At 39.9% G+C, this 15,941-nt stretch overlaps 1 protein-coding gene across 1 annotated transcript in view; it reads right to left on the bottom strand.

Moving 5' to 3' along the window:
• Positions 1-11,917: 11,917 nt before the first annotated feature.
• LMNB1 (lamin B1) overlaps positions 11,918-15,941 on the bottom strand; it is a 38,252-nt gene continuing 34,228 nt past the window's right edge. The window contains exons 8-11 of the mRNA XM_050945819.1: positions 14,685-14,789; positions 14,168-14,287; positions 13,358-13,474; positions 11,918-12,650 (exon numbers count right to left, since the gene is read on the bottom strand). Of these exons, the coding sequence (XP_050801776.1) occupies positions 12,609-12,650; positions 13,358-13,474; positions 14,168-14,287; positions 14,685-14,789 (384 nt within the window). The 3' untranslated portion in view covers positions 11,918-12,608. The remainder of the gene's footprint in view (positions 12,651-13,357; positions 13,475-14,167; positions 14,288-14,684; positions 14,790-15,941) is intronic.

Genomic DNA, 15,941 nt, shown 5'->3' with positions numbered 1-15,941 from the left:
AAGACTGAAGGATATTTATCTGTGTTTACATGTCCATAGTAAATGAGTATCTCTTACTGCTGAATTTACATACATCACAGCCCTGTTAGCAAAAACAAAAACAAAAACCAGCTTGTGGGATTGGAGTTGTTAAAGGTTCCAGTTTTAAAAGCCAGCCAAAGCACAGATCAGAGACTTGCTGACAGCATCTAAAGGAAAACTGATCCCCTTATTCTGTGTAATGAGAGTTTATAAGCAAGGTATCTTAGTATCACTCCCAATTTACGGAATGTAATTAATTAAAAATGAGGCCTATCATTTTAAGGGTACATCTACACTACAAAATTAGATTGATTTTTTAGAAATCGAATTATTACAGTGAAATGCATATGACCACACTAAGTGCATTAAGTCGGCGGAGTGCATCCTCACTACCGCAGCTAGCATCGACTTAGTGCAGTGCACTGTGGGTAGCTATCCCGCAGACCACTGGAATTCTGGGATAAGCGCCCAATGCCTGATGGGGCAAAAACTTTGTTGCAGGTGGTTTTGGGTACATGTTGTCAGGCCCCCTCTCCCTCCCTCCTTCCATGAAAGGAACGGCAGACAATCATTTCATGCCTTTTTTCCAGGGTCCCATCTGCCGAACCTGCTCAGCCCACTGCGTGCTTGGATGATCGGAACCCCAGGCAGGCAGCGGGCTGAGCAGGCCCGGTGGACGGAGCCCCAGACCGGCAGCAGGCTGAGCAGCTCAGCCTTTCCTCAGCCTGCTGCTGGTCTGGGGCTCCGTCCGCTGGCTCCTGCTAGCCAGGGTCCCGCTCAGCTGGCAGACCTCAGTGAGGTCGATCAGGGGTGCCTGGACAGACATGGCTATCCTTCTCTTAGAGCACCAAATGAGACTGACTCCAGGTCATTCTCTTCTTTAAGTTTCATCTCATGGAGATTCAGTCCTGCCTGGAATATCATGCGAGCTGGAGGCTTCTGCCTCAGGCTGCTCTCCCAGCCCGCAGCACAGTGCAGTCTCACCTGCCCCTTGCTCCCATGGCTCATGAAGCCTGGACAGTAGCAAGGAGCAGTTCAGCTTGTGGAATGACAAATCCAGAAAAAAGGACTGCACTCTATGGGCCACATTAAGATTATTTCAGAGTCCTAGATAGCATTTAGTCCCTATAAAAGGCTTCATGAAAATTTTCCCTTGCCCCTAACAAAAATGTTAATATATCAGAGCAGCTGAAAGGGTAAGGAACCCAGGACTGTAACTTAGAGAGAGTTTTCATATTGAATTATATCAATTATTGGTTAACCAAAGTAAAATTTCACAGCGTGGTCTCCCCTAAGACTAAAAATGCAGGAGGGGAGTCAGAAAATGGAACAGTTTCCTGTTTTGAACCAGGGATGTTTCACATGTTAGGTGAACATAACCACTACACTACGGGGCTTTCGCATGTTAGGTGAACATGATAACCACTACATTACAGGGCTTCTCTTTTTTTGCCACACACTTTGCCAAATGCACAGGAATGTTTTCTCTACCTACAGAAGCTACCTAATGCAATGTCTATATCTATGGCCTTCCTGCTCACAAAGTGGTCATGCCCCTGCCCAAGGCTGACACAGCGACCTGGCTCGGGCAGGATCGCTAGCGAGGCATGATACTTTTGCCATTAAGCAAACGCAGCAATTCTTTCCTGGCCTCTGCCACTGAAAGCCTCCATGCATTACGCGGTGCCCTATCAGTGCGGGAGGACTGCATGAGCTCGGAAAAGGTGCTGACAGAGATGATGGGGGAGCACAGAAACATTCTGGGAGGACTGCATGGTCACCTGTGCTGCTGAGTTCGCCATGCTAGCCAAATAGGAAGTGAAATTCAAAAGTTCCCGGGGCTTATAGATTCATAGACTTAAGGTTAGAAGGGACCATTACAGTCATCTAGTCTCACCTCCTGCACAATGCAGGCCACAGAATCTCACCCACCCACTCCTGGAACAAACCCTTAACCTATGTCTGAGTTATTGAAGTCCTCAAATCGTAGTTTAAAGACCTCAAGGTGCAGAGAATCCTCCAGCAAGTGACCCTTGCCCCATGCTGCAGGACCGTCGAATTGCATCCACACTATCCCTAATTCGACCCGGTAATGTCGATTTCAGCACTAATCCCCTCATCAGGGAAGAGTACAGAAATCCATTTTAAGAGCCCTTTAAGTCGACAAAAATGACTTCGTTGTGTGGACGGGTGCAGGGTTAAATTGATCTATTGCTGCTAAATTTGACTTAAACTTGTAGTGTAAACCAGAGCTAAGTCCCAGTTGCATGGGCATTTTCAGTGTAATTTCTTTTTTTCCCCCCAATCTGGCCTCCTTTCTTTGAATATATTTCTTAAAATTCCAACTGTGGTTCTCACTAATAGAAACCCATTAAATTGGTGAGTAGGAGGGAAGGATTAAGGGAAACTGATGATTTAATCAAAGATGCCCTAATTATGAAATGGTCTTAGAACACTAAATCTTGATGAGTGATGAATCTTTAATACGTTTTCATTGATACCAGTTAAAAAAATCATGGTCTGACTCTCACCAACCATTTCCCAATCTATTGGGCACAGTAATCAAGAAATGCACTCTCAGAGAAGTCAAACTCTAGCTTCTACCTTATAAACAGCCACTTACATACATAACTAGCCAGAAATACAAAATACCATTGGATAGCTGTTCAATGTTTTGTATGAAGTGCTTTGGTAGTTTCAGTCATGCTTACAGAAGACCCATAAGGCTCAATGCCACAGCTGTCACTAAACATAGGGATAAGGAACTGAACAGCAATGGAATAAGCAACTCTTCCCACCAGAAGCAGCTCCAAAAAGGTGGTTCTTGAAAGTACAGTGTAGGAGAACAGATACTAAAATAAAATTTGAATTAGGCTAGTATGGAAACAAGTTTCAAAAAGTTTTGAGAGGACAAAATGTCTGTAGCGTAATGTAAACAAACATCCATATAATATCCAAATGGTAATTAGCTGTGACATCCAATACAATATTAATGGAAGACTAGCATTAGAGGTGCAAGAGTGGGAACTTGCTATAATCCTCCCAGGAATATGAAGAGGAAATCAGTAGGGTACAATAAAAATAAGTCAGTATAAACAAATCTTGGCAGGAGAGAAAGACTTAACACCACAAAAAGATTACAATGGAGGAGGAACTTGGTAAGGAAAGAGGAAGTCTAACAGTAGTTATCAAATATTTCTAAAGCTGCATTGGATTCACTGAAAGGGAAGTGAGTTGCATAGTATGATTAAGATTTCAAAGGTTTTTATATTCCAATATGAAATTCTATAAAAATAAGGCTACAGGCTGCTAGTGAAGTTTTTAGTATAAAAACAAATTTGCATCTATTTCACATAATGTGGCTGGGGTGGTTGACAACTTAATATGCTATGGGGAATGGGTCTAAGACACAAAACTGTTCAGACATTTATATCATATAGAGAACTGCCAATTTAAGTGAAATATGAAAAGCCATAAGCACCACTTATGCCTGAGAAAGGCTAGATGCAGAAACAGGACATTCACTTCATCATGTGAATGTAGGTCCAAAATCTGTTTTATTAATTTAGCAACAATTGCGTGAATTGCATATATTCTATGGGCTTGCCTACCAGAGCATTTTTTCTTAAAATCTGACCGTTACAAGCGTAACAGGAGGCATCATATGACATAGGAACACAGGCACTGGTTTTGCATACCCAAAAGCGCGCTGCACACTTTACAGAAACAAGAATATGGTTCCTGTTGTGAAGAGCTTACAATATAGGGGCCCAAACCCATAAAACAATTATACATATGCTTAACTAAATGAATGCAAATAGTTTAATTGAAGTCATGACCCAACAAGCAAAGGTGACAGCACCTTGTGTATTATCAGTTTCACTGTTTTTCCTACTTTGCTAGTTTCCCTAGTTTCCACTGGAGCAAGAGAGAAAGGAAAATGTTTTCAAAATTAGAAAAAATTGATTTTTAGCCACAAAAACTGGCAAGTTTAGGACGTGAAACTACTTCCAATTTTTAAGCTAATTGGATTGCCAGTTGACATCCCCTTTAAGGAATGGGTACATAGTGAAAGTTCAGTTAAAGTTTGGGATTTTTTAGTATTGAATTATGTATGTCATCTAGAACCTACCTAAAATAAACCTGCCGGTCAATCCTTACCTGCTTCACATAAAGAAGAAGCCCTATCAAAGACATCAATAAGGTATAAAACAAATATACAGAATTTGTTCTCTTAACAGGTTAGCTTGGTTTTAGTGTGACATATATATAGCACAGGTTTACTGAACACAGGAATACAAGCTGCAATGCTGGTATTCTAGACATTATAATTAGTTACAAGGAAGAGCAAAACATTTCAGCATCTGAACAGGAAAACACTATTGTACCATTCATGGCCTGCATTAGGCAGAAAGTCAGACTATTTGGTCATAGCAGTCCCTTCTGGATGTAAAGGTCTATGCAACACTCATGAGGCAAATTAGTATCTAAGAAAATTACCAACACTTAACCATTGAACTGAAGAAGAGAACAAGCAGAGGGACATTTTTAACCCCATGTAACATTTCTTTGCTTTCTACCTGTGAGGGAAGATAAGCCAAGCCTAGAAAGAATACTAGAGGAGCACAGGCTGGTCAGATCAATTAAGTCACACTAGGAATAAGCTGAAAATACAGATTAAAAAAAGCTAAGTTTTGCCTTACCCCTGTGACAGATCCATTATTTCGGATGGACAGCACAACTCATGGGAAGTAGCAACCAATGTTAATCATTCAACCATCACAAAGAGAAAATGAACAAATACCAAACTATGCACAGAGGGCACTGTGGGTCAGAGACCATTCTAAATTAGAATTAGCCTGAATTAAAAAAAGATGCTATAAAATTTGTGAGCATGTCTGTGCAGTACTGCAGCAGGGCAGAAAATAAGAATAGATGTATGTATCAGAACAGAATTTCTTCTCATTACCAGAACCTTCTTGCAAGCTTTGTGACAATGCTGATTCTGGAGCTGAACAAAATTGGCTGTGTTGATTTATGTTGTTCCCAAGATGATCACAAGGTATTTGCTAGCAAACTAGAAAGTTAGCTCAAGATGGTGATTCTAAAGGAGAGGGCAAGCCAGCATCTAGTGCTGAAATCCATTTAGACTTAATGCACTTAGTGTGTCCTCAAACTGTTGTGAAATGAAGCAAGAAGAGGTTACTTACCTATGCAGTAACTGTGGTTTTTCAAGATGTCCCCTTCCCCTCCGCATGAGTGCTCCAATCCTATGCACCTCAGATTGGAGATTTTAGATAGTGTCTATTCGGCCCTTGCGTGCGCCTGCCACAGCCTCATGCCCTGCACCGAAGATATATACATGAAGGGATGAACCACCCTCAGTTCCTTTTCTACTGTGGAGTCTGTTGTAAAGAACTCCTAAGCAGAGGGGAGATGGGAGGCTAGTAGAGTACACATAGGGGACACATTTTGAAGAACCACAATTACAAAGCAGGGTGAGTTACCTTTTTTCTTCTTCAAGCAGTTTCCCATGGGAGTTCCACTCCAGGCGACTATCCAGCAGTACCCTCTACACAGGGGTGGGACTTTGGAGTCAAGTCTAAGATTGAAGATGGAACAGAAGAGCCAAATATAGCATCAGAAACTGAAGTATTAGACACTTGTGTTCAGAAAATGTATGAATGGAAGTCCAAGTGGCAGCTCCATGTAAGTCTCATGAGAACGTTCTCAAGGAAGGATACTGAAATACAGAGTGATTGTAGAGTGAGTTAATATTCTAGACGGAGGTTGAAGATCATGAGAGTGATAACAGTAGGCAATGCAGCCAGATATCCATCAACAGTCTCTATTTGGAAATTGGAGACCATTGTCCACAAATGGAAGAAAAAAAAACCTGGGATTTTCCTCAATGGCTTGCTTCTAAGTAAAAGGTTGAGAGGGTATTAACATCAAGTATATTTAATGTTGCATCTCCTTTATCCTAGTGTGGCATAGGGAAGAAAACTGTAAGATGCATAAATTAACCTGTGTGGAAGTACAAAGATACCTTTGGCAAGAACTTGGGATGCAGTCAGAGTGAGACCTTATTCTTAAAGAAGGCAGGGTATGGCATCAGAGCCCCTATCTCACCCACTCTTTGAGCAGAAATAATGGCTAATAGAAATGACATTTTCATAGACAGCTGTAGAAGGGAGTAGGTTGCCATAGATTTAGAGGAAGGCCTTGTAAGACACTCAAGTACCAAGCTGAGGTCCCATGTTGGTGTAGGGCTTTTGATTTATGGGAAGAGGTCCAGTCCCTTGAGAAACCTGTTGTAGGATGAGCAAAGACAGGAAACCCTTCTATTATATGATGGAAGACTGTAATAGCTGCCAAATGCACTTTTATGGATAATCTTGTACTTTTTAGTTCTACGATATAATCTAATACATATGATAATGGTAAAGATGTAGGTGAAAGATGTTTTAGGTCACACCAGTGTTTGACTCTCATTCAGTTTTGGGGATGTGTCATGAGTAAATTGTTTCCTACCGTGTAACAGCACCTTGTTTACATCCTCAGAACAGCTTGTTTCTAACCATGTAAACCAACAATCAGCCTTGCCTTGAGCAATAGAATCCCAAGGTTGGGGTGACGGATTTCACTAGCATCCTGAGAGAAAAGATGGGGGACAGTCCAGAGAGCAAATGGGGGTAGGGGGGAGGGCAAGATAGCTCAGTGTTTTGAGCATTGGCCTGCTAAACCCAGGGTTGAGTTCAATCCTGGGGGGGGGAGGGGCACTTAGGGATCTGGGGCAAAATCAGTATTTGGTCCCACTAGTGAAGGCAGGGGGCTGGACTTGATGACCTTTCAGGGTCCCTTCCAGTTCTACGAGATAGGTATATCTCCATTAAAAAAAGAAAAAAAATCAGTTGACAAAAAACAGCGAGCTGATTAAGGAAACCATGTTTGTGTCAGCCATGTTGGAACTATGAGAATAACTTTGGCTTTCCTTTACCTTCAACAGCACCTTGCATATCAGGGGAAAATGCATACAGCAGGCCTGGACTCCAGTGAAGGAGAAAGGCATCTCCCAGGGCATCAAGCAGAGCTGGGAGCACTTCTCGTTCTTGGCTGTGGCAAACAGGCCTATTTGTGGGATGACAACATTGAAATATTCAGGAGTATAGTGGGATCTATCTCCCATTTGCAATCTTGTGAGAAGCATCTGCCGAGGGCATCCACTCTGGTGTTTTGCACACCCAGATGTAGGGCTGTCAATCAACCACAGTTAATGCCTAAGAGTAACTGAAAACAAAACTAATGCTTTTTTTAATACATTCATTGCATGCCTGTGGGCAGGGAGGAAGGCATCAGCTGCAGAGGAACCAGACAATGCCCATTCAGGTACAATAACCCAAGCTAACACCAGAAGGCAGGAAGAGAACACAAAAGAGTAATTGGCTCCCATCCCAGAGAGGTAGAGATCCTGCCCCTGCCCCGTGCTCCATTGCCCCCCGCCAGACCCTCGCTCCAGGGAATGACCCATGCTCCAATCCTCCGGCTACCCCTCTCTCCAGGGACGGATTCTCGACACAAAAGACTTGAAGACTGCTTCCTAGAGTGTTTTTGAAAGGGATTTCTTTTTCAGTGCTCTATGGGAATGTTGCGGCAAGGAGGTTGAAACAATTGACCCGTTGAAAGACCGCTGTACTGTTGGGGAAGTCCCCTGACCAGGATCAGAAGCTGGCTCGAGCAAACTCTTCATCATGAAGAGAGAGTTTAAGTTGTCAGTTTTTTCTAGCCAGACTAAGTTGCAGACAGAAATTACAATTGTTTTGGAACATGTGACTCCCCAAGACAGCAGACATCAGAAGTGTCCATCATTGCTCGGGATTGCCTATGGTGCGGAGAGGCTATGTTTAAACTTCAGGACAACTTAAACCAGTTCTCCTGAGGGGAAGAAAAACAGGTGGAGGGACCACAATGGTCCTTTAAAAAAAAAAAAAAAAAAAAAAAAAAAAAAATCTTACTACAGCTATAATTCTATACTTTTAAAAACAAAACTAACCACCACAAAGGAAACGGACAACTAAAACTATTAAGCACATGAGAAAAATACAGTAAACTCAACTCAGGAGGCTGCTGAGAGTCTGTCGTAAGCAGACAATTGAGAAGAAACTCAGGGCCATATAGCTCTATTTAGCCTTAGTGCAGGACACGAGGCCATTGGCATGCACAGACAGGTCTAACGAACACTGCTACCTAAAATCTGAGATCTGAGCACACCCATAGGAATACTACTTGAAGAAGTAGCAGCAGCAGCTAAGCCACTGGCTGCAGAAGTAGGCACTGTACTATTTCTCAGTAGAGTGCTAGGTACAGGGAAGAACATCTGGTCTTAACTGCCTGCTCCAAGCACTGTAGTCTGTTCCAAATGCAAAATTACTCTTCTGAGCATGGAATTAGGAGTTCTCTAAATGTTGCCACTAGGGCTTCAAAATGCTGCAGATGTGGATGAGATTTAAGGAATTTACTGCTAAGCTAGGGGAGTCTCCAACCCTTCCAAAAGAATATCTGTGTAGATCCTCCTCCTCTCTCCAGATGGAGTGCAAGTCAGGGAGAAAACTGCACAGGGCAGAGGGTGTAAATAAGAAGGTAAAAGAAAAACTAACTTCTTAGAGGAAAGAATCCTTTGCAAAAGGTCACTGAGAACCAAAGAAAACATCTACCTCTACTCAGCTGAGGGAGAGTGTGAGGAAAGAATGGGGGGCAGGAGGGAAGAATCTGTAAATATGTTAAACTAGAAGCTTTGTTGAACTAAAAACAAAAGACAAAGGGAAAAAAAAAAAAAAGAACTCTGCCTCCATTCCAATGGGCTGGAGAGATCATGCATGCAACAGGGGAAACAACATTTTCAAAGAATAGGACAAAAAAAGTCATAGCCACAAAAAAATTGTTACATTTAGCACTTAAAGCTCCTTGAAACTGTGAAGCTGACATCCATTTTAAGCAATGGGCACACGGTAATAGTGCAAAGGTATATTTGTTTTTGTTCTACTATGCCAGATGCCTGAACAAGTCTGAATCAGACAGGTTTGGCTAGTTCCCTCCTTTTCCATGCAACTGGGAGGAAAATCAAGTGGAAGCAGGAATGAAAACACAGGTATATTTGGTTTTACCACCATTTACTAGTACTCATCCATTGTATTTAAAATGATTAAGGCTAAAGGGTTAATTATTTTGCCAAGAACAGAACAAATGCAACTTGTTTTATAGACATTACAGGACCAACCAAAATAGAATATGCAACTTGTCTCAAGAATCACAGACCGAAAGGCTAAAAAGCACTTGAACTGTAAACCTTATTTCTGAAAAATAAAACCAGCTGCTATTTAACAGAGAATGCTGTTCTGGTTTAAATAGGAACCTGGCTGTATTAACAGAGCCCAAATCTGGTATAATATTTTATTGCTTATATACGATTAAACCACTGAATTAGTTCCTCATATTGTGAGTAATCTACAGCTGTTAAGAAATGGCAGCCTTGGACAGGATTTACTGTACCAGTTATGTACTGGAGAAAGTCTTCACACATTAGTGCAAAAGAAATCATTCATGTGTTCACGCACATCACAAGTGGAACATGTCTGCAAGGCTAACTGCTAGATTATGTTAGGAAGCTAGGGAATAAACTAGGAATGACCTTCAGAAATAGTCCTGAGAACCATAGTCAATGCAACATTGCACAGTGCTATTAGTAGTTGATTTACTGATCAAGATCCTGTCCTAAATACATCAGCTTAGATTAACTCTCACGTAGATCTGCACACATGTTAAAAGACTTTAATGAAGCAACCGAAGTAGTCAAGTCGGTTTTAATACAATTCCACTCCAGGATTACACACAAACTGTATGTGAGGGAGAAAGAATCATCACTTTTCACAAAACAGAAGTTGCACTTGGTATATATAAATGTGACAACCCTGCAACCATTGAGCTGGTGTCAAACCTAAGTTTTTTATTATGGTAAGAAAGAAGTTAATATTTAAAAAACAGACTAGCTGGCACAAATCCAAGTTTACTTCCTAAGCTTAAAAAGGCTATGTTTTATTTCACTATGTTTATTCAGTAAAGTGAAGCATATGCTTTTAAAAGTCATTATGAAGCTTATACGGCACTGGTAAAAAACTATAGGGAACATTCTGGTAGCAAGACTCCCATCTTGTGGTAGGATGTTTCACTGTGAAGTTCAGCAGCACATAACCACAGAAAGGTTATTTAAATTCACTAGCACTTACCCTGCTAGTTTAAAGAAAAAAAAAACCTGAATATCTTAAGATAGCATTTTTAAAACTGACATTTAGCACAGATGTTGATTTACCACAGCATTCAATAAACTTGCCATGTACTCAACAAGAAGCTCTCTTTATAGAGAGTTATTTTTTAAATACCAACTCCTATCCATATGTTTAGCTGGCAAACAGAACTACAGTCCTGTTCATGTAAAATTCCCAGTTCCAGGGGCACAAATAGCAGAGCTCTATGAACTTGAAACCAAGGAAATTTAATTATGATTTGGGCTTTTCAAGTTCTGCAAACAGCGCACCGATGGTTACATATGGAATATGGTCATTCGTAATAGTGACAGTATAGAATGAAATTCCACTGACACTGAGTGGGCCTTAACTGGAATACCCTTCTAGTTTCTGTCATCAGCTTTAAAACTGTAAATAGAGGGTATAGATGAAGAATGTAAGTGACCGTTTCCTACATAGAAAGAGTAAGTGAAGAGGGTGTGTTCAGTTCTGAAGAAAGCCACAGACAGCAGAGAGATTAATATAAACAGGGATCAATTAGCCCCATTGGTCAAACATAGGGAAGTATTAGACACGTTATAAGATTTAGCAAGGAATATTTAAACTGATGTAGGGAAACCCATTCAAATTAAAAAAAAAAAAATCAATACTTCAAATTGATTTTTTCAAATTCACCCAAAACTCAACCCAAACTTTGGGTTTTTAAGAAAAAGCATAGTTGATTGTGTTTTCAGGTCACTCCTCTGCTTTCCTCACTGCGGCCAGAGTTTTAAGAAGAAATTCTCAACTGCTATGGGAAAAAGTTGTTCATAGTATTTCTAAGGAGTTACGGGTAGGCAAATTTGTAGTGCTTTATCCAAATGAAAACTTGAGTGTTTCCCCCATCACAAATATTACGTCAATTTTTTTTTAATTGTAAGAACAGACAATGAGAATTACCAGAAATCTTCAAGCAAAGCAACTTTCAGGAACAGTTAAGGATAATGCATGCCCAATAAAGAAGTGTTGAGTAGATGACCAAATATAAGGACCTTTCACTCCAAATACCACCACTGAGTACATTCATCATCACTGGAGGAAGATTTCAAGACCAACTGGCAAGAACTGTGACTGCCACTTGAGCCTTTGAGAGTAATCACTTTTTACATGGATATCTAAGGCCAGTTGAACCCTCTTCTCTGCATGTCAAGAAACAACTAACCTAAAGTAGTTGCATGAATTTAAACAAGCCAAGAAACCATTTTTTTTAGCATAGATATTAACCTAGCCGCAATCCATTTTAAGAATTTAACCAACTCATACCTAGTTTATGGCTCGGCTCTCTCTTCCAGGAAAGAGTGAATGAACCAGACAGAACACTTGAATTCCAAACCCTCATTTGGGCTTTCTGTAGTCTAGATAAAGGAGTGAAAGTTTCTGGCCCAGTAAATTTCTAAAAGGGTGTCTGGGCGCAGCAAGAATGAGAAGCTTTCAGATGGTTGAGGACCACATATTTCAGATGCAGAGGGATCTATGATTAGATTCCACATTTCACCATATCTAGCCTTTTTAAAGAACTTTAGCTTTCTTCTTATAATTTGGAGACAAGACAGTCATATTAAAACAGCTTTTTATTTGTTAATATTACATAAGAAAATTTAAGCAAGTTACACTATCTTTAAAAACACAACTAGCATGTTTAACATGAAACATCCCCATCCCACCCTTGGTTAAGAAACTAAGTAAAGAAAAAGGTACCAATAAAACAAGTATTTCTGCTTCCTTCATCCTCTTATGAGTGCTTACGTGATTAGGCTTTGTTTCTTTTAAAAAAAGAAAAGCTTGTCTTTTCTATAAAAAAAGTTTTGTAACCTTGATTGTGTAGTACAAAAACAGTCTTCAATACAAAATAATTCATTATCTTGGAAATGCCTTCCACTCCCCAACAGCACCTAAATATAAAGGGGTTGACAGCAGATGGCTAGTCTAAGTGATGTAGTCTAAAAAACAAAAGACACAGTGGCATATTTCCCTTTTAACAAGAATAAAAAAAGACTGGCATAAAAAAATTGAGGGGTCATTTTCAGACAGTACATAGTTCAGTGTCAACAATTCACATCTTGCAAGAGTTACAGATATGGTTTCTTTTACAAAACTTTCTTTTCGGTAACAAAGGAAATTAAGGCCATCAGACTTGCAGCTTAAAAACTCACATAAAAGAAATACAAAAATATTGTGCTTCTGAGAAGGCTCTGCACTATAGGCCAGGTTTACCATAATCTGAGGAAGATGGTTGACTGAAGAAATTCACATGATTGCACAGCTTCTGTTGGCTGCCCTTGGGTCTCCCTGTTAGGAATAGAAAAAGTTAGCTCTGAAAAATAATCCTACAGTAGAAGATTCAGCATCTTAAAAATGCCACTTTAAACCACTATAACATGTGAATAGTCTAAGCCAAATATCAGTCACTACTACAGAGCTTTAACTCAAAATACATTACCCTCTGTAGCCAGAGGAATGCTAGGTATCCTCTCCTGGGGGAGGTAGTGAAAAAAGGAACTAGTAAAACACAAGTTTAAGGGTAATTGTTATTTTGGAAAGTGAAGCTAAATATTTTGTCATATTTGTGGAATGGGCATGAAGTACGGTTAGTTTTTCCAACTGAGTACATTAAAGATATAGCTATATTTTCTTAAATTGCTAGGATTCTTTAAGGTACTGAACTGTAGAGTCCCAGAAACAGAGTTGTGCAAATAATGAAGTACTTCAACTACTGTTAAAAAAAAAATTGAATCCATACTAATTCCACAAATACTGTTATGGAGACTTGGCTTTCAACCAAAAAGTCAGGCAACTGAAAATATTTCCCACAGCAGCCATAACTTTTTCTTTATGGTAATATGTAGAATTCTGTAGTATCTTGTGCACTAACTTATGCCTCTATAGGGGTGTTCTGGTTTTGAGTTTGAACTGATATTTTCCCAAAATTCAGTGCTCGTGTGCTTGGTTTCTAGTTTTTAAATAAAAATTTGATTAATCAACGCTTAACAAAATACCTGCTGGTGAAAAAGATCCTCCTCTTCAATTGCTTCAACTGCTTCTTCCTCAGCTTCCTCCTCCTCTTCGCCTTCACGTAAAGTTGTTTTGAAGACAGTAGTTCTCTGAGCAACCTCCTGCAATAAGAGTTGCTGTTTTATTATCTATAACCTAACATTCCATGAGTCTAGAGACCTGATGCTTCTAATCCAGGTGCCAATATTACTTCTACCCTGAAACAAAGAACTTCTGCTTGTTCATCTGCAGCCTGAATATACTTTATTCACAGGCCTATACTATACACATTAGCAACACATACTAAGAAATGTGCTTTTCATACTGTTTTCTTGTTAAGTTCCTCCAGTGGCTCAACAGACTGTCCGAGACTTTGGTCTAACTTAAGTTTTTTTAGACATTTCCTGCTCTAAGAATTTCTCTCTCTGCCCCTGGAAGTCAACTGATGGGAACACTGATCAGTTGAGGAACCAAGGTTCCAATATTTTGCACCTTACCTGAATTATAGTAAATAACTTGTCACTAGAAGAGACACTTTAATTCAGCTGAATACCTGCTTATGCTTCAGAGAACTGTATTTATAAGCAAATGCTACTGAGTTTTGGAAATTTAATTCAAGCAGAAAGCAAAAGCATTTCACGATAACAGCAGGAGGCATGTATTCCGTTACTGGAAAATGGGCCCTAAAACTATCTTCAAACATTTTTTTTGAAATGCTTCATCTTTATTAGGACGCAACTTCTGTCCAGCACTTAATTTGTCAGTCCATTGAGCAATCTTTCAAGGAAGGTTTAACTATATCTAATCTACTTTACCTCTCCCTGAGAGTTTTTCAATATAACTTTCACATCCTTGCCAGTGCCCCAAGAGTTCTGGTTCTTCCAGATGAGGTCAGAGGGAGGGCTGGCAGTAACTCCAGCATTTGCAGCCCAGACCTGGAATAGAAAGGAAGTCACACTGAGATCTTAATGAAATGAGTCTCCGTCACACAATACATTTGTGATTACGGCTACTATGCAAGAGAAGGGGTTAGGTGCGAAAACTTGGTTAATTTACCCCATTAAAAGTGGATGCCTCTGCTCAGTCTCTGGGCATCCGTTTTACCTGTGTACCAAAAAACCCACTTTTGTACATGCAGATTGGACAGTTTAAATGTATATCTTCATGTGCAAGTGCATGGTCAAAAGCTCAAGGTGCACTTGATGTCAATACAGATGCTAAAATCTTAAGTGACTGGAAAATATGACTAAAAACTGAAAAAACTCATCATCCTATTATGTTTACATCGCTTTCAAACAATTTCACATCTTTATCAAAGCTAATTTCACTTACTGTAACAATCTGGCCTGCCTTTAGTACATATCTTGAGGTATATTTGTAACTGACAGAAATGTCTCCTATTTTTCTGATCATCTCCCAGCCTCCCATTGGTTGATCCTATGGACAAAGGGAAAGGAATTTAAGATTCAATTTATACCAACAAAGTATAATTTCCTACAAGATAAACAGAAATCATCATACTTCCCCCCGCCAAGACAACAAGGAAAAAAAGCTTTGGAAAGTTTTCTGTAATGTTTGCTATCACTGTGTCCTTGAAGTCCACTCAACCACAGTGCTGAATAGACTCAGATGGTGTGATGTTTCATTCTGGAACATGAGAGCTCATGTGACACATTGCCCCATATCTAATTTATAATTCTGATGTTAAATTGGTTGAAGGGTTTATTATTTTTAAATGTGACAGCTATCATCACACTTGGTTCATGGAATACAGAATATGAACCCCATTACAAATATTTAGTATCTTTTAACACTCAAAACTTTTGCATATGAACTATGTCCAATCTTTTGGAAAACCAAGACGCGCCTGTCAGTTTTCTTTTTCAGAACACCGTACTCTGTGACTGCACTATTGTGACAAATACTTTTTCCATGGTGTAACATGGCTTTTTATAAGTAATGGCAAGAGTAAAGAAACACAAACATTTATAGTCTCTGCAGAATGAATATTTCCAATGAAGAATTGAAAATTTTCTATGTAGAATTGAAGATTTAATTCTGAAAGAAAATTGCTTTTTCTGATTAGAGATAAACTTCCAAATGTGAGTGCAATGCTGTCTTGAGTCTGAAGACATTAAGACATATGGGGCAGCCCTATTTATCAATCCTAAACCTCAATAAGATAATCAAGTAGTCATGTGACAAAGTGGGATATATCTGTACCAAATTATGAAGTCTACTTTGTATTGTGTTGAACTGCACACTTCATATTGCACTGCATTCCAGCGAGTGCCCTGCTCTGGAAAGATGCTGGACACCTTCTTGAAGGACTATCTGGGGATATCCACTCTGAATGACAACTACAGGCCCATCACTATGAAACAATGGATTTCTTACACACTGGCCTGCAGGAGGGGCTGGAGCATCCCAGTGGAACACATGAAAAAGAGAGATAGAAGGCCTACTTGACTGTGAGGTTCTGCTCTATGCAGCGTAAGGAGGACTTGCAGGAGAAAGAACAGGAGGGACTCTGCCCAGCTTGAAACTCTGACAAACCTTGGACTCTCAGAAGGGTGATAAAAGGGAGCA

The sequence above is a fragment of the Gopherus flavomarginatus genome, chromosome 3 (genome assembly GCF_025201925.1).
Source record: "Gopherus flavomarginatus isolate rGopFla2 chromosome 3, rGopFla2.mat.asm, whole genome shotgun sequence".
NCBI lineage: Eukaryota > Metazoa > Chordata > Testudines > Testudinidae > Gopherus > Gopherus flavomarginatus.
This window is presented reverse-complemented; position numbering and strand designations above follow the sequence as displayed.